The sequence below is a fragment of the Salvelinus sp. IW2-2015 genome, linkage group LG20 (assembly GCF_002910315.2).
Source record: "Salvelinus sp. IW2-2015 linkage group LG20, ASM291031v2, whole genome shotgun sequence".
In the NCBI taxonomy this organism is placed as follows: Eukaryota; Metazoa; Chordata; class Actinopteri; order Salmoniformes; family Salmonidae; genus Salvelinus; species Salvelinus sp. IW2-2015.
Window position 1 is genome coordinate 39,518,547 of NC_036860.1, and position 27,519 is coordinate 39,546,065.

Below are 27,519 nucleotides of genomic sequence, written 5' to 3' on the forward strand. Positions count from 1 at the left end.
AACCTGCTGACTGAATATATATATTTATTTAATTTATTTACTTTGTCCTTTTCAGCATGGTTCCAGCAACTATGGGGGATGTGTAACGAAGCCAGCCCATGTACAGCTTGGCTTGGCTAGGCACAGTTTGCCTTATAGTGTGAATCAGCAACAGAGAGATTTGGGGACAACAGTTGTTCTCCCAAGTGACAGTGGTAGAAGATCCTCACCCTGGCTATTTACCTGCATGCCAAGGTTAAATGAACACTAATGATGAATGCCTTGTCCCATCCTGATAATCAGCTGTGTGATTAATGGAATTGATTTGTCCAGCTAAATGGACAATTGCTTATTATTTACTCATTGCACAGGTAGCTGTGGACTGACCAGATATTGATTAGACTTGACTTAAGTTCTAAATTTCACATGATAACAAGGGGAAGGAGAAATAACGAGGACTAATCAGTTTGTCTTTGTCTCAATGCCAAATATCCTGTCATGGTTGGCGAGGCTCCTTTGTTAGTTAAATACTATATATTTTCTGTGCAGGTTCAATGAACAAGGTGCATCAGTGACTTCGCACAGCTTGTGACTTAACTGGCTTTACTTAGTTGGTCCTCTTGGGTCCATTGGAGCAAAGGGTGTCCACCATGGCTTTCCACTTCAGCCATTTCTGTGTGAAGACTTTTGCCCCTTGCCAGGGCTTTACTGAGTTTACCACAGCATGTGGTTGCTCACTTATTAGATCCGTGGCCTCAAATTATACTCATTAGCCTCTCAAATGAAATTGGACTAGCCTGATTAATCATCAAAACCAACATTGTATTCTCTGTCATCGCAACTAAGTGTTATGTGTTAGCAGGTGCACTAAATTACTAATTTAGTGATAAATGATAATCTCACACTCAGAGGCAGCCAAGACTTTAATTGTAAGGCTGTGTTTTCCCATGGGAAAGTTATGCACTGTTGTAGATGGATACAGACTAGTATTATGCTGTAAAGGATGCCATGAGCAATATAAATCACCTCTAAACTTGAGTTGAGCTCATAAACTGTGATAAGTGTCTGTGTATGATCCATCACCAGAATGTATGAAATATCCATATTTATATGAATCTTTTATCATTCCCCTGCATGACTTTATAGCTAGTCTTCAATACCTACTGGAACAGCGATTCCCAGTGCCTTTATTAAAAATGTATCAATCTTCCACAATATGGGTACATTGGTGCGCATGTCCCCGGTTGAAGGACTGTGCTGAAGGTGTTTTGACAAAGGCTTCAGGAGGAAAATGGTTTACCACATTGTTTTGGCACCAATTTTCAATAACACCTGCAATAGGATTTACTCACAGTGGAATAGAGATCCTCAGCAGTACTCTATAGTTTCATCTTATTCTGTCTCTGGTTCAGCCAGGCGGTGGACTGCACTGCACAAAATGAAGGGGTTTTTCCTCAAATGTTTACTTCAATTTCCATGGACTGTAGTCACAGCCAGGTCTTTTGTGCTATACTACTAGGCTGCCTAGTGTTAGGTTGTTGGAGGAGAGGTTTGGTGTCGAGGGTCTGTGGAGTAATATTTCTGGCCTCTTTGATTCCATCTTGACCTTTTGAGTTACAAAGACAGCCCAATTCTGGTATTTTTTTTTCACTAATTGGTCTTTTGACTAATCACATCAGATATTTTCACATCAGAGCTTATCTGAATGGTCAAAATACCAATTAGTGAAAAAAAGTTCAGAATTGGGMTGAACATGTAAACACAACCAGAATCATCAAGTTGTCAAGAAACTTCCGAATTGCTCAACCATATGGGATGGCGTTACCCAAACCCAATCTGAAATCTTCGCCACAGGCACTAGCCCTGTTATAAGCTATACGTTTCTCTTCTAAAAGACTGTTATAGAAATTCCACAAAATCCCCTTTTATATCCAGCCTGATGGCCTAACCATGTGAGGTATTTTGGCTTCCCCTTCACATGCAGTTATTCAGCATATTCATGATCTTAGGAGAATGCCTCAGTACTAGGTGCTTAAAGGGGATTCAATAATGTGATCTAGGAGATTAATCAATAAGATATGCAAATGTCATTATGCAAATATGACACGAGTGGGCGATTTGACAGCGTAAATCATTTCCTAAGAATATTGTAACAGAGGAAGAGAGAGAATGTTTGTCTTTGGAACTCAACATCATAAGTCCAGACCTGTAAATCTTGTGTGTGATAAAAGCACTGAGTGACATCATCTTCCTCTGGCTGTTAGCTATTTCAGGGTCTTCAGAGAAAACAATCAGTGTGACTGGCTGGCTGGGATTCAAGCAGACTATCACACAACACACACACAAAGCAAAGCAAAGCAAAGCAAGAAGACTAGAGAAATCAACATTTTAATCAGTTGTCATTTTGATTCAACACACGTATTACAAAAAGGGTATGCTGCAGTTTTCCTAAAGCTTGAAAACCAATATTTAAGTAAATATATTTGAATATTTCTGAATACAAATATTTTGTTAAATAATTTTGAGGAATAATAAAAGTAATTAATAATAAAATTTAATTAGATAAACTACACATTCATGAACATGTACATCTATAAACATAGTGTAACTTACCCTTTTAGTGAGTATACTGTGATACATTTTGAAGTTTACAACATTACCAGAGAAACACTGTAGTGTCAAGTCAAATACACACATACAACTAAAATGAAGTAATTAGACAATCCCTTTGACAGTAAAATTATAAATACAAAGTACAATTTCGAGGACAGCAACGTGCCTCGCAGAATATCCACCACAATGGCACAAATGTACATGAGAATCTTCACAATTCACAACTGCAAGAGGACGCTTTCCTGAATCCTTAACTTTGTCCCGCTTCAAAGTATGATGCAACCGAGGCTTTCCTCTCCAAAGAGGTAGATCTGCTCTTGGTATATCTGAACTGTTACACAGGCCCTGTTTTTAACTCTTAAAACCTGTGGCGTCTGGCAGTGCTCTGTCGGAGGCCCCCCTGCCATGCATTAGGCCTGAAACAGTCACTCAAATGGGATGAGATGTTCCATCCTGGTGACAGGCTCCCACATCACTCTTAATAATGAAAAACTCAACCGCCTCCACCTGAACACTTCATCAGACAACCCCTGCTGCGAGTCCAGAGGGGCAATTGTCTCCATAAAAAAATATAAGGTTTCTGCAATTCATATCAGGTCTTGGGTTTAAGACAACTTCTCAGCTCCCCCTCCTGCCTTCCACCCCCTCCTGCAGTCCTCTCTGCTACAGCTGTATGCCTGCAGGCTTCTGTCTGTTTGTGTTGTTCTTTCCTCATCTGTTCACCTCTCGGGGTAGATGAGGCCTGGGTTCTGTCTCGGAGCTATGACTTAGATCTTGGTCTCTCTGTGGTCAGGTCTGAATGAGTCTCTGATGGCCAGAAGGTTGGAGGCCAGTAGGTGTCCACTCACTCTGTTGTGCCATTCCTTGGATCGGCCCCTGGAAATCACACACAATAACAGGAAGTTAGTACACAGGAAGCGTCACCAGGGTTCAGATGAGACAGTCAGAGAGACACATCGGCCGCATTTCAGGCAGACTACATTGCAGTTGCCTGCCAGACATAACCACATCATATTATATAGCAATCTGATGCGTGACTTCAAAGTAAATGACTTGACGAGCAACCATTGGTTGCTGTATCCCACTGGGCACACAGTGGTTGAATCAACTTTGTTTCCATGTCATTTCAATGAAATTACGTTAAACCAATGTGGAATAGATGTTGAATTGACATCTGTGCCCAGTGGGATGTAGCATGACTGCAATATAGTTTGCCTGGAACGCAACCAAACCTTGGTGTAAGAGACGCACTGACTAAGACCATTTCACTTTCAATTTCCTCTATATCAGTGTCATTGGCTTTCGCTATTAAGCTCAGCAGACCAAAGAACAGTAAGTTGATTATCGACGATAAGCCAACAAGTACTCTAACCTAATGCCACTAGCACTACAAATAAACCCAATATGCTAGGCCTGCCCAGCTCTTTTCTATGAGTATTTAAAGAGAGTAGAATGAGGCAGAGATGTTATCTCCGTTACCGCTCAGTTCTGATGTAATGAAGTGAGAAAACCCTGCAGAGATAATCATCATAATCGTGTGAATCTGTCTTGTTGGCAAACCGTCTCGTTCAAATCTCTCTATGCTGCCTAGTGTGATGAGTGTGGGGCTGAGGCCCCGATTCTGACCAGAATTAAGCACGCGTAAATGGAACGGAATTCCCTTTTATGCACTTTTCTCTCTATGCGTATTCCTACCTTGAACTAAAGCATGAGAATAGTGTGCTATTCGTTTTGAATGGAGATTGAATAAATGAAGGTGTGGCGGAGGTGTGTCTACAGACATGGCGGAGTGGCGGAGGTGTGTCTACAGACATGGCGGAGTGGCGGAGGTGTGTCTACGACGTGCGGAGGGTGTCTACAGGACATGGCGGAGTGGCGGAGGTGTGTCTACAGACATGGCGGAGTGGCGGAGGTGTGTCTACAGACATGGCGGAGTGGCGGAGGTGTGTCTACAGATACACCGTATTCTGACCTTCACTTTATTCCCTAATAATTCCACCAATTTTACGCGAGAGGAAACCATGAATACAAGCATTTTGCTACACCCGTAATAACATCTGCTAAACACGTGTATGTGACCAATATGATTTTATTTGAATAAGGTCTAGCGAACCTGCCTGTTCCAAGTGGATAAAGTATCTACTTTTTCCCGATAGAAATAACACCATTCTCCATGCACTATAATTTACAACTAAATACGAGCTATTGGTAAGAGCTCCAGTAGGTACATTTGTAATCCATTTGGATAAGGGCATTGTAAATATAAATGACTCTTGTTTTATATATATTTTACCTTAGAATCGCTGGAGACAAATGTGAAACCAGTCATATGGCAGCAAACTGAAGCATGCTGTGCCATTATGCAGAATTGTAATTGTATGGCCTTCTAACTTGCAGGGATGGGAACTCTCGAATGTCTTAATTATAGGCTACCCCGACTTTCTCTGTTTCCTATTTCTATCTTGTTAAAAATTTGCCACTATCAGTATCTACCGTCAGTAGGTCTAAAAACAACACATTCAACTGGCAATTTAATGTTAGTTCCTTTCAGTTACTAGGCCTATAGCCTAAATTATCATTCCATTTAATTACATTGTTTCGTTTACCTTAATTTGCTTCCTCTGTAAACGCCATCATGGCCGTGTGGTTGTTGCTGAGGTTCATTAGTACCAGTTGATAATATAAAAAAATACATGAAGTCGTTATGGAGCGCAGCCCAAGCAGTAAGTTTGAACCTGACGCATGGCGCCATACTTGGCTGTGTCATTACACAGTTCCATGGTTAATGCAGGCAATGGATGAGGGTATAACCCACAGTACTATTGTACACTATTCTCCCTATTATAATTATATGTACACTAATCTACCAACATCACCATGTGTTGAAGAACTGAATGTGGACATTTTTAATTCAATGTATTTTTTTGCGTAAAAGCTCCTCAAACCTGTTTTTTTKTATGATTCTTACAGTTTTTCCTAATCCTAAAAGGCAGTGGTGTAAAGTTAAAATACTTTTAAGTACTACTTAGTTTTTTGGCGTATCTGTACTTTACTATTTATATTTTTGACAACTTTTACTTTTACTCCACTACATTCATAAAGATAATAATGTACTTTTTACTCCTTACATTTTCCTGACACCCAAAAGTACTCGTTACATTTTGAATGCTAGCAGTCTGCCTCTGATCTGGCAGACTCACTAAACACAAACGCTTTGTTTGTAAATTATGTCTGTCTGAGTGTGCCCCTGGCTATCCGTAAATGAAAAAAAACAGAAAATCGTGTCATCTGGTTTGTAATATAAGAAATTTGAAATGCTTTATACTTTTACTTTTGATACTTAAGTACATTTAAAACCAAATACTTTTACTAAAGCAATATTTTACTAGGCAACTTTTACTTGAGTCATTTTCTTTTAAGTTATCTTAACTTTAACTCAAGTATGAAAATTGGGTACTTTTTCCACCACTGCTAAAATGTGCCAAAAATTATGTAGTATACTCTAATCAAGTATTTTTTCATCTACCAGTTGGTGTTGAAATGGAGACGAATATGCATATACTGTATTTAGATGGATTTCTTTCATTGATCCCTATTTTCTAAAATCGTTCTCTCAATGTATTCTAGTCTGTCAACAAAATTAGAATGAAATGTACACCGTTTTTAAAGGGATGGCTTAAGATAAATGTACTGATAACCCTATTGAATTAAACTCCACAAGAAAATCTGTTGGCCACCAAGTGGGAGGGTTTTCAGTGGTTCAGTGGTAACATTTATTCAGCGTGCACAAGGGAACCACACTTGCAAAGCCTGTTATGCAACTGAATAAGGTAAGTCTGAATACCAAATACTCAGAAGTGTATAGGAAACGCTTGCGTAGGATTGCCGTAAATTTCTAAATCGGAATCGTGCCCTAAGTGATTAGTCAACTACCCCTACTGATGGTGGGCTATTAGAGCAGCACAATAGCTCCCAGTATAATTCAGGGGGAGAACACTCTCTCCTACTGTCCCTCTCTATGCCCCCCTCATTCCCTTTCACACTTTTCTATCTCCCTCTCCTCCCCCTTCTCTCTCTCTGTGTGCTTCTAGACACCTGTTTTCCATTGCATGGCTTGTTTCATTAAATCAGCCGAAACAAATGGAAACAGCGGTACTCTACCGAACAACCCAGCAGAATCATGCAGGGAATAAATTGATCAGGTAAGAAGCAGGAAATCTATAAGGAAATGTGAAGAGAGCTAAATCATGTGAGCACCAGGGGTGCCTTTCTATCCATTATGTTCCTTCTCTAGATGCGTGTGTCTCTTTTGAGAGGCAGTGATCGCACTTGAGATACTGGTGCAGTCAAAAGCAGAGAATACCTCATTACAGAAGGTAAAGAATAAGCGTGTCTCTGGATATATTTTTTAAAGGCTGTGCATTCTCTCTCCCCTCCCTCCCTCTCACGGTGTTGCCTACCTGGTATCTGTGCGACAGAGGTGTGTGAGTCGGGACCTCTTGGCCCCTAGGGGTTCTACTAGGTAGAGACAAGAGAGCACCTGGGCTCTCACCCCCTCCATGGGGGCCTCAGGGTGCTCTGTAGATACAGCGGACACATAAACAGGTCCGGCCGACGGGTCTGACTGCCAGGTCCTGCATGAGAAAATTGTAGAAGATTCTTCTGGTTAATTTAAAAACAGACTTTCAGAATCAAGCTCCGTGAGAAATAGACCCTYAGATATTCAGCCACCATTTGACTAGGTGTTTGAGTAAACAGTCAACATTCCTTTGACTTTGACACTAATGTAACATGATTAGCATAAACTAGCTCTTTCATCATTCACCGTGATGCCAACATGTAGCAATGGTACAGTACAGTAACAAGCAACATGTCAAAACAACTTTAGCCAGAGTGTTCAAGTCCAAGCTGAACTCTGTTTGTCCCTGACTCATCTGTCCCTTGTACTCAGCAGAGTCAGCAGCCTGCCTAAAGACCCATGCAGCATCGTGCAGCACGGTGCAGAATTGGCCTGGCAACGCCTCATTACCTGAGCAGGAGGTGCTCCTGTGGCGGTCGGGGTCCCAGGCCCTGCAGGAGGTAGCGATAGATCTCAGTGTCCTTTGTCAGGGTCTGGACTACTGCCGACTGTTTGAGAGTCTTCTCCCAAAGACCCTGCTCCCTCAGGACCCGCTGGAGGGCCTCTTTCTGGGGGGCATCCACCTCAATGGAGCCCTTCCACAACCGCAGCGGCCAGCCGTCATCCACCTGGTATGGGGAGGGCGGGGAAGGAGAGGAAGAGTGGGTGAGACCTATTGTGAGAATCTAATTTTGAACATATCTCAGCTCAAATTCTCAGTGTGCTTAAATCCCTTTCCTGCAGTCAAATGACCAAATCGCCCTACAGTGGCGTCATTGGTGGAATGTTATTCATATTTTTCATAATTCCATAATTACTAAACATTATGTTTTTAAAACACTGAAAATCTGGTGTTTTTATGTCGAACGGTTTTGTTTTATTTCAGTCTTCTGTGATGTATATAAAGTGTTTTAATGGGATGCAAACTCAAAATTGAATACATTTCAAATCCATATCTGACATTGGACAGTTTTTTGTTGTTGTTGCCCATAACCATGTGTGTGAGGTCTATTCTTTTGTTTCAAAGTAGATTTGTTTAAGACTACCAAGAAACACTGCATAACCCTGGTTTAGTCCACTGCAGTAAAAAGTTAATTGGTCTGACTAACTGGACAATCAATGGTGTTTCGATGTTGACTCATACATAATACCCCTTTTAATAGTCAGCAGTATTCTTTATAGGTGGTGTTGTTTTGGTGTGCTCTCAGAAAAAACATTTCACAACCATGTGACGATGGGGGGGGGGGGGTCACTGTAACCAAGCAGTAACTTGTATCTATTATATGTTATTTGACTACTATTTCATAAATTTGTTAGTTCCTTAATTCATCCATTTATTTGTTTGTCGTTCATTCATTAATTACATCAGATTCCATCGCACACCTTCTTAAAGGCCAGGTCCACTTGGTCTGGTCCAGAGCACGACTCCCAGCCTTGGCTCTTCTCCCTGGCCTCTYTCAGCAGGTGCTGGGTGGTCTGGTCCAGTCTGGCCCTCTCACCCTGCTCCTCCTCCCCACCCTGAGAGGGCGAACTCCGCCCCCCATCCGCCCAGAGAGCCTCCTCACTAGGGCTGCGCACACTCTGGTCCGGCCAGAACTCTGGAAGCTGGAAAGAGAGAGGAGGAGTTAGCTAGACTTTTCCCACATAAGGTCACATATGACTTAATCTTGATGTCTATCACAAGATATACTGTATGACTTCTTGACCAATCGATATGCTATTGCATCAAGCGAAGATATGGTGACTAAGAGCCTGTTGTTGGCATTCATAAATTCTTGTTTTCTAATATTTTTATTCTGTTTCATCAAGTAAATGCAATGAACTGACTGAACTGAATAACATAGATGAAGTGCCTCTTCATTTAATTTCCCCTGCAGATGGTTTATGGCAGGAACGGGCAACTGGTGGCCCGCGGGCCCCCCTTTTGTAGGTCCGTGGACCAATTTCACACAAAAATACATAAATAATTAAATGTTTAATTTTTTAGGAACTTAGTCGAAGTCTCAACTTACTGTTGAGAGTTAGAATAATAGAATATACAAGGTGCAATTTCAAAAATATGGTTGGGAGGGGTATATGGATGTGGGACCCACGAGCCACTGTGGCCCCTCTGTTTTTCTATGGCCCCCACCCCCATCAAAGTTGCTATCCCTGGTTTACGGTTGTGAACAACAGGGAAGTGCCTTCCTGCTTTTTCTAACGTWCTGTACAGTAAGTACTACTGCACAGTGAGAGTACACTCATGAGAGAGTGGTGTGTGCTGTGTCTTGTAACACCCACACACTGTGCACACGTGATGTTAATTAGTGTGGCTAGAACAGGCTGTACTGTAACTGTACTGTAGTGTGTACCTGAAGGAGGCGTAGGGACTCTGTCACCATGTGGGCAAGGCCCTGTGTAGCGGCCAGGTTCTCACTCAGGTCCCTTTGGTCAGGCCTACCCAGGCTGTACTTCCTGTGGCTCGACCTAGGTCAGAGAAACAGGAAATGTCATTACATCAGAGTTAAAGATTTAGGGGGTACAGTTTTGCCATTACTCTATACTCTCCTACAGTTTTTGGAGATCCTTGCAAGCAGACTGTTATTCAATGCTTATGTAAAAAGAAACGTCAGCATCGACTTCCAAACCAAGAAAATCATGTCGCAAAAGCAAAGCAGTTACATTTTTACTAACATCACTGTATCCTTGAAGCACTATATGCCACAACACAACAGTCCGTGGGAGTAGAGTTTATTTGTTCTGGTCATTGTTCCTAGTGTGACATGTTTCAAGGCATAGCTCTGTTTCCAGTGATGGGAGATACAGAGTGTGTATTGTGTTGTGTTATGACTTCCATCTGTGCTCTACTCTGACAGCCTGTGGGGAAACGGTTGAGCCAACTGGCTCCCCTGGACAGGCTGGCATTATACGAGGAGGAGGAGGAGGAGGAGGAAGAGAGGGGGAGGAGGATAGGTATATTGTCTCTCTACATCAGACACAATCAGGCCTGTGCTATGTGACATCACTGGGTCCACGATGCCACTTTTTGATGTGAAGTGTAACTTCTAGACATGCTGTCAGAATACAGGGTGTCAGCAGAGTGTGTGCAGCTGAGTGTGTGTGTGTGTGTGTGCGTGTGTCTATCTTCCCAGTGCTTCACTTCAGAGCCAACAACTACAGATAACCAGTCTTGTGAAGTTAATGAGAGTGCCAGAGTCAAAAACAAAGTTCAAAGACTGATGTGTTTTAAAAAATGAGTCACTTGGGCCATCTCTTTCTCTCTCCCTTCCTTTTTCTCTCTTTCCCTCTACCTGTCACTCTCCCTCTTTCACTCCCTTTCTCCCCCTCCCTCTCCTTCTCATTCTCTTGCAGTAACCAGCTGATTAGTATTACAGATATTAAATCTCCTCTATCTGAGAAAAGCCAGATGGGAGATTCAGCAGGGTTACATAAGTTTCTCTCTCACGCTGCAATTAAACTCCCGAGTGGCGCAGCGGTCTAAGGCACCTCATCTCAGTGCTAGAGGCGTCACTACAGACCCTGGTTCGATCCTGGGCTGTGATCGGGAGTCACATAGGGAAGCGCACAATTGGCCCAGCGTCATTAGGGGAGGGTTTGGCCAGGGCAGGCCGTCATTGTAAAATAAGAATTTGTTCTTAACTGACTTGTCTAGTTAAATAAAAAAAWWTATAAATACAATAAAAAAATAAACCCAGCCGACAGCTATTCCTTACCACACAGGGAAATAGGGTTTTGGCTAGATTACCATAGTTGATGTAATCTCTAGGAATTTAAACAACCCATGATTCTGACGCAGCATAAGAAGGAAAAACTAAAACAACATTTAAAATCTGCCGTTGTGGCGATGAACACAAAGCAAAGCGCACCGGAGTAATCTTATGCAACAACGGAAGACATTTTACATGTACATTTTAGTCATTTAGCAGACACTCTTATCCAGAGCGACTTACAGTTAGTGCATTCATCTTAAGATAGCTAAGTGAGACAACCACATGTCACAGTCGTAGTAAGTACATTTTTCCTCAATAAAGAAGTTATTGGCAAATCAGTGTTAGTAGGAAAAGACAAGAGCAAGTGTTTTTTTGAGGGGTTGGGGGGGAAAGATTTAAGATACTCTTTCAAGACGTAGGGTGTCAGACATTTTTCAGGAGATGGGCAAGGACTCTTCTGTCCTAGCATCAGGGCGAAGCTGGTAAGAGGGAATGATATAACTTTGGGACCCAGATCTCCAGACCTCTTCTCGTCTAGAAGTTGCACCGTTCCAGGGTCACCTTACACTCCCCCAATCCTAACTTCAACCATAAGGGCCAAATCCACCAAACTGATCTTAGATCAGCATCTAGACCCTAGATTCTAGGGGAAACTTGACGTCTTCCTCCTTCCCAGAAGGCGGTGCACCGTACCTGGCTGGGTTGCCCTCTCTTTTCAGGGTGTTGAGGTGGAAGAGAGAGGGGGCAAGGCACACAGCGATGTTGGTGGGGGTCATCTGGTTCTCGTCCACGCAGCCCACCACATCTCGGAGGAAGAGGAGGAGTGTCTGCAGGGCCTCCCTGTGCTCATCTGGCAGGAGGAAGATGGCCGCCTGGGCCGCACAGAACTGCTGGTCTTTGGGGAAGTCTGTGGAGAATGAGGAAGGGGTGATCGATGTTAGACTGGAGTGGTGGATAGGCTTGATTATACTATATAAATGTCTAAAATTAGTTTCACAATGCCTACTTAACCATCATTAATATTATGATTAGGTAGTACAGTCAGTCACGCAGATTCTGTCCACTTACATTGGTAGATATGCAGGAAGGACTCGCAGAGTTTGCTGGAGAACACAGGTTCTGGTAGATCTCTGAAATACTGTTTCACCATATCAGCCACATCGAATGCTGATTGGCCCTCGTAAGATGCACCCTCTGGGTCCGCCTCCACCATGTCACGCAGGTACTGGATACGAGACTTCACCCCCGACTTACGGAACAGACCCACCTGAGGGGATGAGAGAGTGAAGGTGAGTCTCACCTGAGGGGGGGTGGGGGGTATATTAGACAATTTTAGATATGAAAACATCTAACCAACTTTGAAATTGGGGTGAACTGTCCCTTTAAAGCCTGACCCTAACTATTTCTTGAATAATGTATGAGCAATACTACATCTACTGGTGGTACAGGAGGTTAAAGAGTCCAGTACCTGATCGAGACACTCTGTCCTCAGATAGAATAGAGCCTTGAGGATGCTGGGGGGTAGAGGTTCCCCTGTCTGCTGCATACTGTGGAGGAGGGATACACCAAACACCCTCCTGCCCTTCAGCTCTTGGGCCTTGGCCTTCCGCGGGGGCTTGGGGAACGTCCTGATGGGAGACAAACAATACATGACGGAGGTCAAGGCTTGATGTTGAAGATAACCAGGTTAAAACTGAAACCGGCATGCTAAGTGTAGACCATATATTGTGTTACCTACAGATTATAGAAAAGAGCAGAAGCTCTTAACTCTCCACTCAGAACCCAGTCCTACCTACCTACAGGTTATGGAAAATGTGCTATTTTAATATTTCTACAGTAGGTTTCCTCAAGGAGAAAGCCCCCCACTTCTACAGTATATCAAAGATAATAAAACAAAAACATTAGTAAATACTACAGTAATGTCCCCAAAAACACTGCAGTAAGTACTACAGTTTACTACAGTCCGCTACAGTCCGCAAAAATACCACATTAAATACTACAGTCCGCAAAAACACTACACTAAGTGTATAACACTACAGTATATACTTTTCTTTACTACAGCATCTGTACTATAATAAATTGTAAATACTACAGTAAATACTACAGTAAAGTCTGCAAAAACACTACAGTGAATACTATAGTATTCCTACCATAGTATACACTATTATATTTTTTCATTTGGGCACACATGCTCTTAGAAGAGGGCTTTGTGTAAAACTCAGATGGGACATTTCTTTTAAAGCCCAATTGGTTTATATGCTGAATAGGTTGTTTTTATAAGCCAGCAAGTGCCGGGGTAACGGCCTGTGTAGCCGAGGAGATAACATGAAGACCATTTAAAGCCTCCCTCTCATTATTCTTCCATAAATCAAGTTCAGGCACCTTGAGATATCAAGCTTCAGAGCCAGTCAAATGTATGATTGCAGAAATGAACCTACTACTGGAATTAAATTCACACATTTTCATACAGCATGATTCTCGTTGATAGTGTTCTCTCCCATTACAAGCAGCATTTCCATTATAGTCCTCAGCTGTTCAATTAAAAGATATCTGCTGCGTCCACCTCATTTCATTACCTTAATGATGTTCTGCTAGTGATTTAATGTGATTGTGTGTGTGTCATAGTGTTAGTGGGTGTGTTTTTCTCTGTGTGTCTCACTCTCACTCACTCTCTATGTGTGTGTGTAAGTACGTGTGTGTAAGTACGTGTGTGTGTGTGTGTGTGTGTGTGTGTGTGTGTGTGTGTGTGTGTGTNCAGTTACATCAGCTCTGTCAGGAGGAATGGGCCAAAATTCACCCAACTTATTGTGGGAAGCTTGTGGAAGGCTACCTGAAATGTTTGACCCAAGTGAAACAATTTAAAGGCAATGCTACCAAATACTAATTGAGTGTATGTAAACTTCTGACCCACTGGGAATGTGATGAAAGAAATAAAAGCTGAAATAAATCATTCTCTCGACTATTATTCTCGCTACTATTATTCTGTAAACTCCCGACTTCAACTGTATATTGGTGGTACAGGAGGTTAGAGTCCAGTACCTGATCGAGACACTCTGTCCTCAGAAAAATGATGGCCTTGAGGATGCTGGGGGGTAGTGGTTCCCCTGTCTGCTGCACACCGTGGAGGAGGGGTACACCAAACACCCTCCTGCCCTTCAGCTCTGGGGCTTTGGTCTTCCTCGGAGGCTTGGGGAATGTCCTGAGGGGAGACACAAACAATTCAAGATGGACTTCTAGTGTTGCTTTTGAAGGTAAAAAGGTTTTTGAAATAGAAGTTATATGAAGAAAGGGCAACTTTACAGAAGTATGACTAAGTTGTTGCATTGTATTTTATTCCTTCTGGATATGTTCTACTTCAAACAACACTGCATTGTATTTTTGTACAATATGTAAGAACCCACTACACAAAAACTGGTTGAATCAACGTTGTTTCCATGTCATCTCAGAAACAAAATGATACGTAATGATGGTGAATCAATGTGGCAAACTGATTGTATTAGCAAAAAGTCATCAATGTAAGGGAATCTTTTTCATACAACTTTTAACCTAAATCCAATGTTTTGTAGATTTTGATTTGTTGAATTCGCCTTAGTTGACAACTCAACCAAATGTAAATCAAAAATAGACGTTGATCTCACATCTGTGTCCAGTGGGAGCCTACATAGGGATCTGACCAAGACTCACACATGCACTTAGCAGAGGGCTTTGTGTACGACTCTGACGGGATATTTCTTTTAAAGCCCAGCGAGTGTTTTCATAAGCCAGCAAGTGAGTGCCATGGTAACGGCCAGTGTAGCCAAGAAGATAACATGAAGACAATTTAAATCCTCCCTCTCAAAGTTCAGGCACCTTGAGATAGCTAGCTTCAGAGCCAATCAAATGTATGATGAGTCGACTGGAATTAGATTCACAAATGTTCATACAGCATGCTTCTCTTTGATAGTGCTCTCTCCCATTACGGACTGCATTTCCATTCTAGTCTTCAGCTGTTCAATTAAAACATATCTTCTGCGTCCACCTCATTTCATTAGCTTAATGGTGTTCTGCTCAGGATTTCATGTAATTGTGTGAATGAATGAGTGAGTGAGGGAGAGAGAGTTTCCTGTTTGGTCATGTGTTTGAGGAGCCCCAGCCTCTCCCTGCTAGGTAATAACCACATGTAGATATTGTTCATTAGAGACAAAGCCAAGGGGAAAGGTGTTTGGCCACAGCAAATACAAGACACCACTTGTCTGGAATGGAGCTAGTTCCACAGCAGAGAGGGTGCAGAATACTGAAGCACAGGATCAATGGAAAAGCGAATTGAGGCTGGAGTAGGTTATTTCTTTTGTAGTTAGCTCAATGATTGTTAAAACAAATAGCCCAATTACTCTGCTCTCAAAAAGTAAATTACCCTGTCCTCTTGCCTTAAGCAATCCCTTTTCCTCCAGTTGGCTACACAAATTAATAATGTCAAACACTTTATTAGTGGGGTAGCCAAGTTTTGGGGATCAGGTTTTGAAACATTGGTGAGGAAATAGCTACAAACAATGAAAAGTAATAACTCATTCTGACAAAACTGATTGGGATGTGCTGAGTTCTCATACATCATCGCATGTAATGCTATTTGAGGTCACTGCCGTCAACCGTCGAGATGATATGTTCCTAAAAATGTGGGAAAACTTTGGTCTCTATTCAATCTGTGTCGCTGAAGCGTTACAGACTGCGTGATATAAATGTTAAGGTCATTCCCGATTGAGCCGACATATGCAGCGTTTACCGTGAATGCAGTCTCCGCTGACGCGGGAACATTGCCTTTAAATTACAATCACGCTGTAATGCTGAGCTTCCGTGATACGGATTGAATGTTTGGGAGTGTAAACAGATGTTTTGTCAGAAAGTAGAATCGGTTTGGATCAAATGAGGTGAGATAGGGGAGGTAAAGGCAAAAAAAAAGGCCATGGTGGCGAAGTAAATACAATATAGCAAGTAAAACACTGGAATGGTAGATTTGCAGTGGAAGAATGTGCAAAGTAGAGATAGAAATAATGGGGTGCAAAGGAGAAAAATAAAGAAATACAGTAGGGGGAGAGGTAGTTGTTTGGGCTAAATTATAGTTGGGCTATGTACAGGTGCAGTAATCTGTGAGCTGCTCTGACAGCTGGTGCTTAAAGCTAGTGAGGGAGATAAGTGTTTCCGGTTTCAGAGATTTTTGTAGTTCATTCCAGTCATTGGCAGCAGAGAACTGGAAGGAGAGAAAGGAAGAATTGGTTTTGGGGGTGACCAGAGAGATATACCTGCTGGAGCGCGTGCTACAGGGGGGTGCTGCTATGGTGACCAGCGAGCTGAGATAAGGGGGGACTTCACCTAGCAGGGTCTTGTAGATGACCTGGAGCCAGTGGGTTTGGCGACGAGTATGAAGCGAGGGCCAGCCAACGAGAGCGTACAGGTCGCAGTGGTGGGTAGTATAAGGGGCTTTGGTGACAAAACGGATGGCACTGTGATAGACTGCATCCAATTTATTGAGTAGGGTATAGGAGGCTATTTTGTAAATGACATCGCCGAAGTCGAGGGTCGGTAGGATGGTCAGTTTTACAAGGGTATGTTTGGCAGCATGAGTGAAGGATGCTTTGTTGCGAAATAGGAAGCCAATTCTAGATTTAACTTTGGATTGGAGATGTTTGATGTGAGTCTGGAAGGAGAGTTTACAGTCTAACCAAACACCTAGGTATTTGTAGTTGTCCACATATTCTAAGTCAGAACCGTCCAGAGTAGTGATGTTGGACGGGCGGGCAGGTGCAGGCAGCGATCGGTTGAAGAGCATGCATTTAGTTTTACTTGTATTTAAGAGCAATTGGAGGCCACGGAAGGAGAGTTGTATGGCATTGAAGCTCATCTGGAGGGTTGTTAACACAGTGTCCAAAGAAGGGCCAGAAGTATACAGAATGGTGTCGTCTGCGTAGAGGTGGATCAGAGACTCACCAGCAGCAAGAGCRACATCATTGRTGYATACAGAGAAGAGAGTCGGYCCAAGAATTKAACCCTGTGGCAYCCCCATAGAGACTGCCAGAGGCCCGGACAACAGGCCCTCCGATTTGACACACTGAACTCTATCAGAGAAGTAGTTGGTGAACCAGGCGAGGAAATCTCTCTGATCATGCCTAGAATAATGCCTTGTAATGCTTGTTAATGCTATGTAACTTAAGCTTTATGTGAATCCATACATTTTGCAATGTTAATTAAATACGCTTGCATTTAGAATTCAATTCTCAAACCTGTCTTTACCTTCCTTTTACTGTTACTCAACTATGGTCTCTTCCATATGCTAAATCATATTTATGGATCAGATATTCAGTTTAATAGACTTTGTTAACATACAAGCTACATAGTCTTATCACAGGTCGCATGTGTGGTATATATAAATAATATTTACTACCAGTCAAAATTTGAACACACCTAATCATTCCAGTGTTTTTCTTTATTTTGACTATTTTCTACATTGTAGAAAAATAGTGAAGACATCAAAACTATGAAATAACACATCGAATCATGTAGTAACCAAAAAATTGTTCAACAAATCAAAATATATTTTAGATTCTTCAACGTAGCCACCCTTTGCCTTGATGACAGCTTTGCACACTCTTGGCATTCTCTCAACCAGCTTCATGAGGTAGTCACCTGGAATGCATTTCAATTAACAGGTGTGCCTTGTTAAAAGTGAATTTGTAGAATATCTTTCCTTCTTAATGCGTTTGAACCAATCAGCTGTGTTGCAGGGGTGGTATACAGAAGATAGCCCTATTTGGTAAAAGACCAAGTCCATATTATGGCAAGAACAGCTCAAATAAGCAAAGAAAATGACAGGCAATCATTACTTGAAGACATGRAGGTCAGTCAATACGGAAAATGTCAAGAACTTTGAAAGTTTCTTCAAATGCAGTCGCAAAAACCATCAAGTGATAAGAAAAAACTGGCTCTCATGAGGGCCGCCACAGGAAAGGAAGACCCAGAGTTACCTCTGCGGCAGAGGATAAATTAATTATAGTTAACTACGCCTCAGATTGCAGCCCAAATAAATGCTTCACAGAGTTCAAGTAACAGACACATCTCAACATCAACTGTTCAGAGGAGACTGCATTCTGCAGCGATACGCCATCCCATCTGGTTTGCGCTTAGTGGGACTATCATTTGTTTTTCAACAGGACAATGACCCAAAACACACCTCCAGGCTGTGTAAGGGCTATTTGACTAAGGAGAGGGATGGAGTGCTGCATCAGATGACCTGGAATCTACAATCACCTGACCTCGCCTCCACAATCACCTGACCTCAACCCAAATGAGATGGTTTGGGATGAGTTGGACAACAGAGTGAAGAAAAAGCATCCAACAAGTGCTCAGCATATGTGGGAACTCCTTCAAGACTGTTGGAAAAGCATTCCTCATGAAACTGGTTGAGAGAATGCCAAGAGTGTGCAAAACTATCATCAAGGCAAATGGTGGTTACTTTGAAGAATCTCAAATATAAAATATATTTTGATTTGTTTCACACTTATTTGGTTACTACATGATTCCATATGTGTTATTACATAGTTTTGATGTCCTCACTATTATTCTACAATGTAGAAAATAGTAAAAATAAAGAAAAACCCTTGAATGAGTCGGTGTGTCCAAACTTTTGACTGGTACTGTACATAAAATATAATATTTACATACACTTAGGTTGGAGTCATTAAAACTCGTTTTTCAACCACTCCACAAATTTCTTGTTAACGAACTATAGTTTTGGCAAGTCGGTTGTTGTAAGTAAATTTTCCAACAATTGTTTACAGACAGATTATTTCACTTATAATTCATTGTATCAACAATTCCAGTGGGTCAGAAGTTTACATACACTAGACTGTGCCAAGACTGGGCCTTTAAACAGCTTGGAAAATTCCAGAAAATTGGCCGGCGTTCTGTCTCCTAGAGATGAATGTACTTCGGTGCGAAAAGTGCAAATCAATCTCAGAACAACAGCAAAGGACCTTGTGAAGATGCTGGAGGAAACAGGTACAAAAATATCTATATCCACAGTAAAACTAGTCCTTTATCGACATAACCTGAAAGGCCGCTCAGCAAGGAAGAAGCCACTGCTCAAAAACCGCCACAAAAAATCCAGACTACGGTTTGCAACTGCACATGGGGACAAAGATCGTACTTTTTGGAGAAATGTCCTCTGGTCTGATGAAACAAAAATATAACTATTTGACCATAATGACCATTGTTATGTTTGGAGGAAAAAGAGGGAGGCTTGCAAGCAGAAGAACATCATCCAAACCGTGAAGCATGGGGGTGGCAGCATCATGTTGTGGGGGTGCTTTGCTGCAGAAGGGACTGGTGCACATCACAAAATAGATGGCGTCATGAGGACGGAAAATTATGTGGATATATTGAAGCAACATCTCAAGACATCAGTCAGGAAGTTAAAGCTTGGTCGCAAATGGGTCTTCCAAATGGACAATGACCCCAAGCATACTTCCAAAGTTGTGGCAAAATGCGTAAGGACAACAAAGTCAAGGTATTGGAGTGGCCGTCACAAAGCCCTGACCTCAATCCTATAGAAAATTTGTGAGCAGAACTGAAAAAGCGTGTGCGAGAAAGGAGGCCTACAAACCTGACTCAGTTACACCAGCTCTGTCAGGAGGAATGGGCCAAAATTCACCCAACTTATTGTTTGAAGCTTGTGGAGGGCTACCAGACACGTTTGACCCAAGTTAAACAATTTAAAGGCAATGCTACCAAATACTAATTGAGTGTATGTAAACGTTTGACCCACTGGGTATGTGATGAAAGAAATTAAAGCTGAATAAATCATTCTCTCTACTATTATTTTGACATTTCACATTCTTGAAATAAAGTGGTGATCTTAACTGACCTAAAACGGGGCATATTTACTYGGATTAAATGTCAGGAATTGTGAAAAACTGAGTTTAAATGTATTTGGCTAAGGTGTATGCAAACTTCCGACTTCAACTGTACATATCGAATATTACCCAGCTACAGACCTTATCCAAAAGGAAAGAGGAGAACCTGTCTATAATTTCCCCAGGAATCTAGCCTGAAGGTTATACTTTGTCATGCTGGCTTTTTCAGATGCTGATTTTTTCACATCTTTATTGGGGTGGGTGGGGGGGGGGGTTATTGCTCTGAAAGTATCCTGTGTTTTGTGTTGAGAGAGGCAAGGTGGCAACTTCACATAAATAGTGAATTCTGCGTCCAATCTTCCACCTCTTCCGCCCTTCCTCCCCCACTTCCCCTTCTCTTCCTCTTCCACCTTTCCCTCATCGCACTACCACTTTCCTTTGATTCTTCTGGTCCAACCCCTCCTTTTCTCTACCTCAACTCTACCTTGCCCATCCCATCTCTCCTCTCCCTCTCCCCCCTCTTCACTTCCCCTCCCATTTCTTACCAGTTCCAGCCCTGCTTGCTGGAGGGGGAGTACTTGTCCATGAGAGCGGTGAGTTTAAGTAGCGAGAGCTTCCGCAGCAGGTGGAGGTGAGAGACAGGCTGGGCCTCGACCCCTGGGCTGCTGGCAGTCACTGAGGGAAGGCTCTGCTCGCTTGACCAGTGGTGCTGGCTCCGTCTATAGAACAGACACAACAGAAYAATGATTTGTTCAGTGATAGAGTTCATGCATTTACAATATGATTTATCAAAACCTATTTGCATTTTTATTCTCAATGATACAATTACATAAGTAATGGATCTGTATGTACGAGTAATACACTTCCAATATGCCTTTTTAATGAGCGCTCAGGCCAGCTGTCATTCTCCACAGCCTGTTCTCACCTGATATTGCGTGGTAGTGACTGAACCTCTGTGCCATCTCCATCCACAGATTCTTTTTCTAGGCTCTCCCTGTCCCCATCTCCCTCCCCCTCCACGGCTCCCGGCCCCAGCTCCTCAGCCTCCTTGATCTCCAGGTGGATGTGGTTGGAGGAGGAGGAGGGRCAGGGAGAGGGGGTGGAGCTGCGGTTAGAGTCAGAGTCAGAGTCCTCTGACAGTTTGTCCGTCCAGGTGTTGACGAGTTGCTGCAGGTCGCTGATACGCTCCATCACGCTGTCCAGCGCAGAGAACACATCATTGTTTTCGCTGATCTCCCCCGTCTCCGCCGCCCTGTGATGCTCCACCTCCTGGCCAATCACCTGGCCTATCGGCACGTTGTCATAGATACTGGCCCGGTGGTCCAATGAGGCTGGGGGGCTGCAGCAGGGGGAATCCTGGTCCTTGGCCGCTGCGCTCCCCCTGCTCCGTCGCCCACGGTACCCGTGGAARCTCCCAGTTCTCCAGTTGACGGAGGTGTTGTCTATGGGCAACAGGACATTGTTGTGAGTGAGGGCAGTGGGAAATGTTCCTGGCTTGTGTCCCTGGGGGATCTGGAAGACCAGGCTCTTGTGGTTATTCCTCTCGTCCTTGTAGTCTTGGAGCTCTCGGACCGGGCCGCTGTGGAGACCTTCCTGGTGCTGTTCTCGGGCCCCGCCGGTTCGTTTGCAGTTGCTGCGTACCCTGGTGATGGGGCTTGGGGTGCTGACAGTACTGCTGCTCTCCGATGTGCTGGKGCTGCTGCTGCCTGAGTGGGGGGAGGATGGTGAGGAGGAGGCCTGGCTGCCCGGCCGGTCCCTATCCCTGTCCTGCAGGGTGGAGATGTCCAGGCACTGCAGCCGTCTCAGCCTGTGCTCCACATCCAGACCCTCCTGGAGCACGGGGCCAGAGATGACCAGCCTGGTCCTGCTGTGGCCACTGTGGCCTGGGGAGCAGAGGGTGGATGTGCTCCTCAGACGCAGCTTCTCCATCTTCCTCAGCAGACTAGGGCCCTTCTTCCTGGGGGGCTTGTCCGGGAAGCGCTCCTCAGCACTGCTGAAGCCGAGCATCTCACCCCCTGGGGAGGGGGGCCCGCTGAACGACGTGTCCAGGGACATGGTCTTGTTGGTGGAGGAGCAGCGAGACGAGCTCCTGCTGGTCTCTTGGTCGTCAGTGGCAGTCTTGCGGCCCTCACGGCCCTCACTCTCAGTGCTGCTGGTGCTGTGGAGGGAGCAGACCTCATGACGGTTGTTGGCTTCACACGGGGACATATCATGACTGTCCGGGGAACACAGGAAGCCCATCCCCTCTAGTCGACGCCAGCGCCTTGTCTGCCTCTCGTAGGCCCATTTGGCGCTGATGGCACAGGGCTCCTCATCCTCTGACTCCTCCAACTAAGAATTACAAGACAATAATCAAGGTACTGTATGAGCCATGTCTCCCCCCAAAAAATCAGGGCCATCTATTTCTGGACATCGTGTAACTCTTCAGAGATATGTTTTATTTCTTTTATGTTTTTGAGTAGATCAGCTTTATTTTTGCAGATAGATTTTGGCCTCTGTCAATGTAAATTGTCTGCATCATTTCCAATCCCCCATGTATATTGTTTTGTAAATATATATAGCATTTTAAATATAGATTTTTAAAATATATTTTCCTTCTTTATTATATYTTCCACAAAGATAACAAAATTCTGAGATAACAAGTCTCTGAGAACATTAAATGTCCAATGCAGCCATTTTTATATCAATGTTAAATAATTTCTGGGTAACAATTAAGTACCTTAATGCGATTGTTTTCTATTAAAATTATCCAAAAATATCAAGAATAGCTTCTTAGCAAAGAATAATTTCACAAGCTAAAATTTTGCGAGGACTGTCTGAGTGGGGAGGAGAGGTTATTGGCTAGAGGTTAGGAACTCTCTTATTGGTCTATTTACCGCATGGTGATGTCACTATGGAAGGCCAAAACTCCATCCCACCAAAACAGGCTGAAATGTAATTTCTCTTTTTCATCTAGCTCTTAGAACACTCATCTAGAATTCGTTTTCACAATTTCACAGTACTATTCCAACCTCATAGTTATGGAAATGTATAKAAAATATAGAAAAATCTAGTTTTTGACTGCACTGGGCCTTTAAGTAGAAAATTATTATGCAACATGATTAATTCTAGATGAGTTTTCACCCTAATTATCTTTCTCTGCACTTTCTCAAACAAAGACTATTGAAGTTTTGAGGAGTTTTGGAGGTGGGTGGAGCTATCTACCTGTCATCAATATCAGTGGAAATCGATGCGTTAAATGCTAACTAGGAGCTTTTCCTCTGGTTACTGCGGTGTCTTTGACAGAGCTGCCATGTTGGTGTTCCATGGTGTTCACTCTCACTCACCCGTCTCTTTGATCTGCCCAGCTCCAGCCTCAGCTCCACACATTTGTTTAAAGTGCTTAATCTCCTGTAAGCAGAGGAGAAGAATGGCGGTTAAAACAAGCACAGCAGCATGGGACCCAATCGAAAACTAACGCACTCACACACTCTGTCTTTCTCTCTCTYTCCTCTCTCTCTTTCCCCAGCCCAATGAAGTATTCCAGCACTACATACACTTCATCAGTAGAACAAGGAGCCATGGTGAGAAGGAGGGAGTGGATGTAAAGTCCAGCTACTCACCTGCAGAGTGAATCAAGTGCATCCTTATCCAGAAAACTGTGATCAGTCTTTACCCAGTCTATATCAATGGGGAACCTGCAATCTGAGAGGCAAACAAGGCAAATGAAAGCGTGATATGACACTGTTTGTTATGGATGAGCAAATATGTGGAWGTGGTGTGTACTGTAATAGATTCTGTTTGATGGCTTGAGAGGATTACTATTTGATATTTACCTTTGTATAATTGCACGTACTGGGGAAAGCCGGCCGCTCTCAGCCAATCACAAGCCTCCTTCGCTTCGATCTCTGCAAACAAAAAAACAATATTCAAATTACAATTATTTTCTGGTTGGCCCATTTTAATAACAGGGCAAATATTTGTGCATACAGCTATTTTACGCTGTAATTACACTCGCAAAAATATTGCGGACAAAAWTAGAAGCGCCTCTCTCATTTTTCTCCTCATCTCTGAGAGGGTATACTCATACAGTGGATTTTTGGAAGAGGCCATCCTAATTGCTCCTAATTGGCTAACGTGGCGTGTGTGTGTCAGACACAGAAAAGGCAGACATCGTTTRTCAGAAGTGGCTTCAGTCCCTCTGGCCACACACAGCCTTTCATGTCCCCTCTGTTGAGGTTCCACCCATCTGCTAACTCCCACCATTGACATAGTACTGTCAGGGACAGATGGTGGAAAGAAGAGCAATCTTTCTTCAAACTCACTGGTACTTCATGAAATAAAACCCAGAGAGAAAGAGAGAGAACGTTAAAGAGAGAAAACGATAAAGAAACAACAAGAGAGAGTACTTGGAATTAGGTGTTTTTCTCCTAGGCTGTGGGGGTCAGGGGAAGACAGCTGGAGGTTGAGTTACAAAGAGGCGGCAGGTAGCCTAGCGGTTAAGGCGTTGGGCCAGTAACCGAAAGGTTTGCTTGTTCAAATCCCAAAGCCGACTAAGTGAAGCATCTGGCGATGTGCCCTTGAGCAAGGCACTTGAGCCTACTTGTTCTTGTAAGTTGCTCTGCATAAGAGTGTCTGACAAAATTACAACAAAAGATATGTAAACAGGGGAAAAACAAGCTGTGAATATCACAAGACTCCTTTGATCCAGGGGAGATAAACTCTGCTAGATGGGAACGGGGTTCATCAAATCAACAGCCAGGTTTGATCACTTAGTGTTAGAGGAGGATGATTTCTGTTCCTGTCCAATATTGACTGTCTTTCATCAGGCTGTCCACTCAAGAGAAAGCTTCAAACTGTAACTAGTGCCTGTAACCTGGTTCAGGTTCCCAATCAACCTAACAGGGTAGTTACAAACATCACAGGAATTAAATCATCAACATGTATAGATCACATCTTTACTAATGCTGCATAAATATGTTTGAAAGCAGTATCCAAATCCCTAGGATGTAGTGATAACAATATAGTAGCCATATATAGGAAAACTAAAGTTCCTTAAGCTGGGCCTAATATAGTGTATAAAAGGTCATCCAATAAGTTTGGTAGTGATTCCTATGTTGTTGATGTAAAGACTATTTGTTGGTTCATTGTGTGTAATGACAAGCAACCAGATGCTGCACTTGACACATTTACAAAATGTCTTATCTCAGTTACTAATAAGCATGCACCCATTAAGAAAATGACTGTAAAAACAGTGAAGTCCCTGTGGATTGATGAGGAATGGAAAAATTGTATGGTTGAGAGGGATGAGGCAAAATAAATGGAAAATAGGTCTGGCTGTACAACTGATTGGCAAACGTACTGCAAATTGAGAAATCATGTGACTAAACTGAATAAAAAGAAGAAGAAACTACACTATGAAACAAAGATAAATGACAAAGAAAGATAATAAAAAGCTTTGGAGCACCTTAAATTACATTTTGGGCAAACTCTTCTCCATCATTCATTGAATCAGATGGCTCATTCCTCACACAACTCACTGACATTGCCAACTACTTTAATGATTTTGCAAACTTAGGCATGAAATGCCAGCAACAAACATTGACACAACACATCCAAGTGCATCTGACCAAATTATGAAAGACAAGGGTTGTAATTTTGAATTCCGTGAAGTAAGTGTGGAAGGTGAACAAATGAAAGTTGTCTATCATCAATGACAAGCCACTGGGGTCTGACAACTTGGATGGAAAATTACAGAAGATAATAGCGGACAATATTGCTACTCCTATTTCCCAGATCTTCAATTTAAGCCTACTAGAAAGTGTGTGCCCTCAGGCCTGGAGGGAAGCAAAAGGTTTTCCCTACCTAAGGTTTTCCCTACCTAAGAATAGTATAGCCTTCTTTACTGGTTCAAATAGCCGGCCAATCAGCCTGCTACCAACCCCTAGTAAACTTTTGGGAAAAATTGTGTTTGACCAGATTTCCCCTTTATTTAACCAGATACAATGCTATTTTACAGTAAACAAATTGACAACAGACTTTCAGTATGCTTTTAGGGAAGGACATTCAACAAGCACAGCGCTTACACAAATKACTGATAGAAATGTATTAAAAAAATATTGTGGAGGGCGTTTTGTTAGACTTCAGTGAGGCTTTTGACATTATCGATCATAGTATGTTGCAGAAAAAACATATGTGTTATGGCTTTACACCCCCTGCTATATTGTGGATAAAGAGTTATCGGTCTAACAGAACACAGAGGGTGTTCTTTAATGGAAGCCTCTCCAACAAAATCCAGGTTGAATCAGGAATTCTCCAGGGCAGCTGTCTAGGCCCCTTACTTTTTTCAATATTTACTAAYGACATGCCACTGGTTTTAAGTAAAGCCAGGAATATCTAAACWCAGCAAAAAAAAGAAATGTCCTCTCACTGTCAACTGTGTTAATATTCAGTAAACTTAACACATGCAAATATTTGTATGAACATAACAAAATTCAACAACTGAGACATAAACTGAACAAGTTCCACAGACATGTGACTAACAGAACTGGAATAATGTGTCCCCGAACAAAGGGGGGTCAAAATCAAAAGTAACAGTCAGTATGTGGTGTGGCCACCAGCTGCATTAGGTATTGCAGTGCATCTCCTCCTCATGGACTGCACCAGATTTGCCAGTTCTTGCTGTGAGATGTTACCCCACTCTTCCACCAAGGCACCTGCAAGTTCCCGGACATTTCTGGAGGGAATGGCCCTAGCCCTCACCTTCCGATCCAACAGGTCTCAGACGTGCTCAATGGGATTGAGATCCGGGCTCTTCGCTGGCAATGGCAGAACACTGACATTACTGTCTTGCAGGAAATCACGCACAGAACAAACAGTATGGCTGGTGGCATTGTCATGCTGGAAGGTCATGTCAGGATGAGCCTGCAGGAAGGATACCACAAGAGGGAGGATGATGTCTTCCCTGTAACACACAGCATTGAGATTGCCTGCAATGACAACAAGCTCAGTCTGATGATGCTGGGACACACTGTCCCAGACCATGACGGACCCTCCACCTCCAAATCTGTCCCGCTGCAGAGTACAGGCCTCGGTGTAACGCTCATTCCTTCGACGATAAACGCRAATCTGACCATCACCCCTGGTGAGACAAAACCGCGRCTCGTCAGTGAAGAGCACTTTTTGCTAGTCCTGTCTGGTCCAGCAACGGTGGGTTTGTGCCCAWAGGCGACGTTATTGCCGGTGATGTCTGGTGAGGACCTGCCTTACAACAGGTCTACAAGCCCTGTCCAGCCTCTCTCAGCCTATTGCGGACAGTCTGAGCACTGATGGAGGGATTGTGTGTTCTTGGTGTAACTCAGGCAGTTGTTATTGCCATCCTGTACCTGTCACGCAGGTGTGATGCTCGGATGTGCCGATCCTGTGCAGGTGTTGTTACATGTGGTCTGCCACTGCGAGGACAATCAGCTGTCTGTCCTGTCTCCCTGTAGCGCTGTCTTAGGCGTCTCACAGTACGGACATTGCAATTTATTGCCCTGGCCACATCTGCAGTCCTCATGCCTCCTTGCAGCATGCCTAAGGCACATTCATGCAGATGAGCAGGGACCCTGGGCATCTTTCTTTTGACGTTTTTCAGAGTCAGTAGAAAGGCTTCTTTAGTGTCCTAAGTTTTCATAATTGTGACCTTAATTGCCTACGGTCTGTAAGCTGTTAGTTTCTTAACGACCGTTCCACAGGT

The 27,519-nt window shown here is 43.1% G+C and overlaps 1 protein-coding gene across 2 annotated transcripts in view; it reads right to left on the reverse strand.

Moving 5' to 3' along the window:
- Positions 1 to 2,348: 2,348 nt before the first annotated feature.
- Positions 2,349 to 27,519, reverse strand: part of si:dkeyp-23e4.3 (rho GTPase-activating protein 7) — a 97,590-nt gene continuing 72,419 nt past the window's right edge. For both annotated transcript variants that reach the window (XM_024012807.2, XM_024012808.2), the window contains exons 2-14: positions 23,618 to 23,689; positions 23,405 to 23,486; positions 23,129 to 23,192; positions 20,728 to 22,133; positions 20,348 to 20,521; positions 12,389 to 12,548; positions 11,989 to 12,187; positions 11,614 to 11,827; positions 9,562 to 9,676; positions 8,594 to 8,815; positions 7,622 to 7,839; positions 7,053 to 7,226; positions 2,349 to 3,468 (exon numbers count right to left, since the gene is read on the reverse strand). In XM_024012807.2, coding sequence (XP_023868575.1) covers positions 3,360 to 3,468; positions 7,053 to 7,226; positions 7,622 to 7,839; positions 8,594 to 8,815; positions 9,562 to 9,676; positions 11,614 to 11,827; positions 11,989 to 12,187; positions 12,389 to 12,548; positions 20,348 to 20,521; positions 20,728 to 22,133; positions 23,129 to 23,192; positions 23,405 to 23,486; positions 23,618 to 23,689 — 3,209 coding nt within the window. In that variant the 3' untranslated portion in view covers positions 2,349 to 3,359. The remainder of the gene's footprint in view (positions 3,469 to 7,052; positions 7,227 to 7,621; positions 7,840 to 8,593; positions 8,816 to 9,561; positions 9,677 to 11,613; positions 11,828 to 11,988; positions 12,188 to 12,388; positions 12,549 to 20,347; positions 20,522 to 20,727; positions 22,134 to 23,128; positions 23,193 to 23,404; positions 23,487 to 23,617; positions 23,690 to 27,519) is intronic.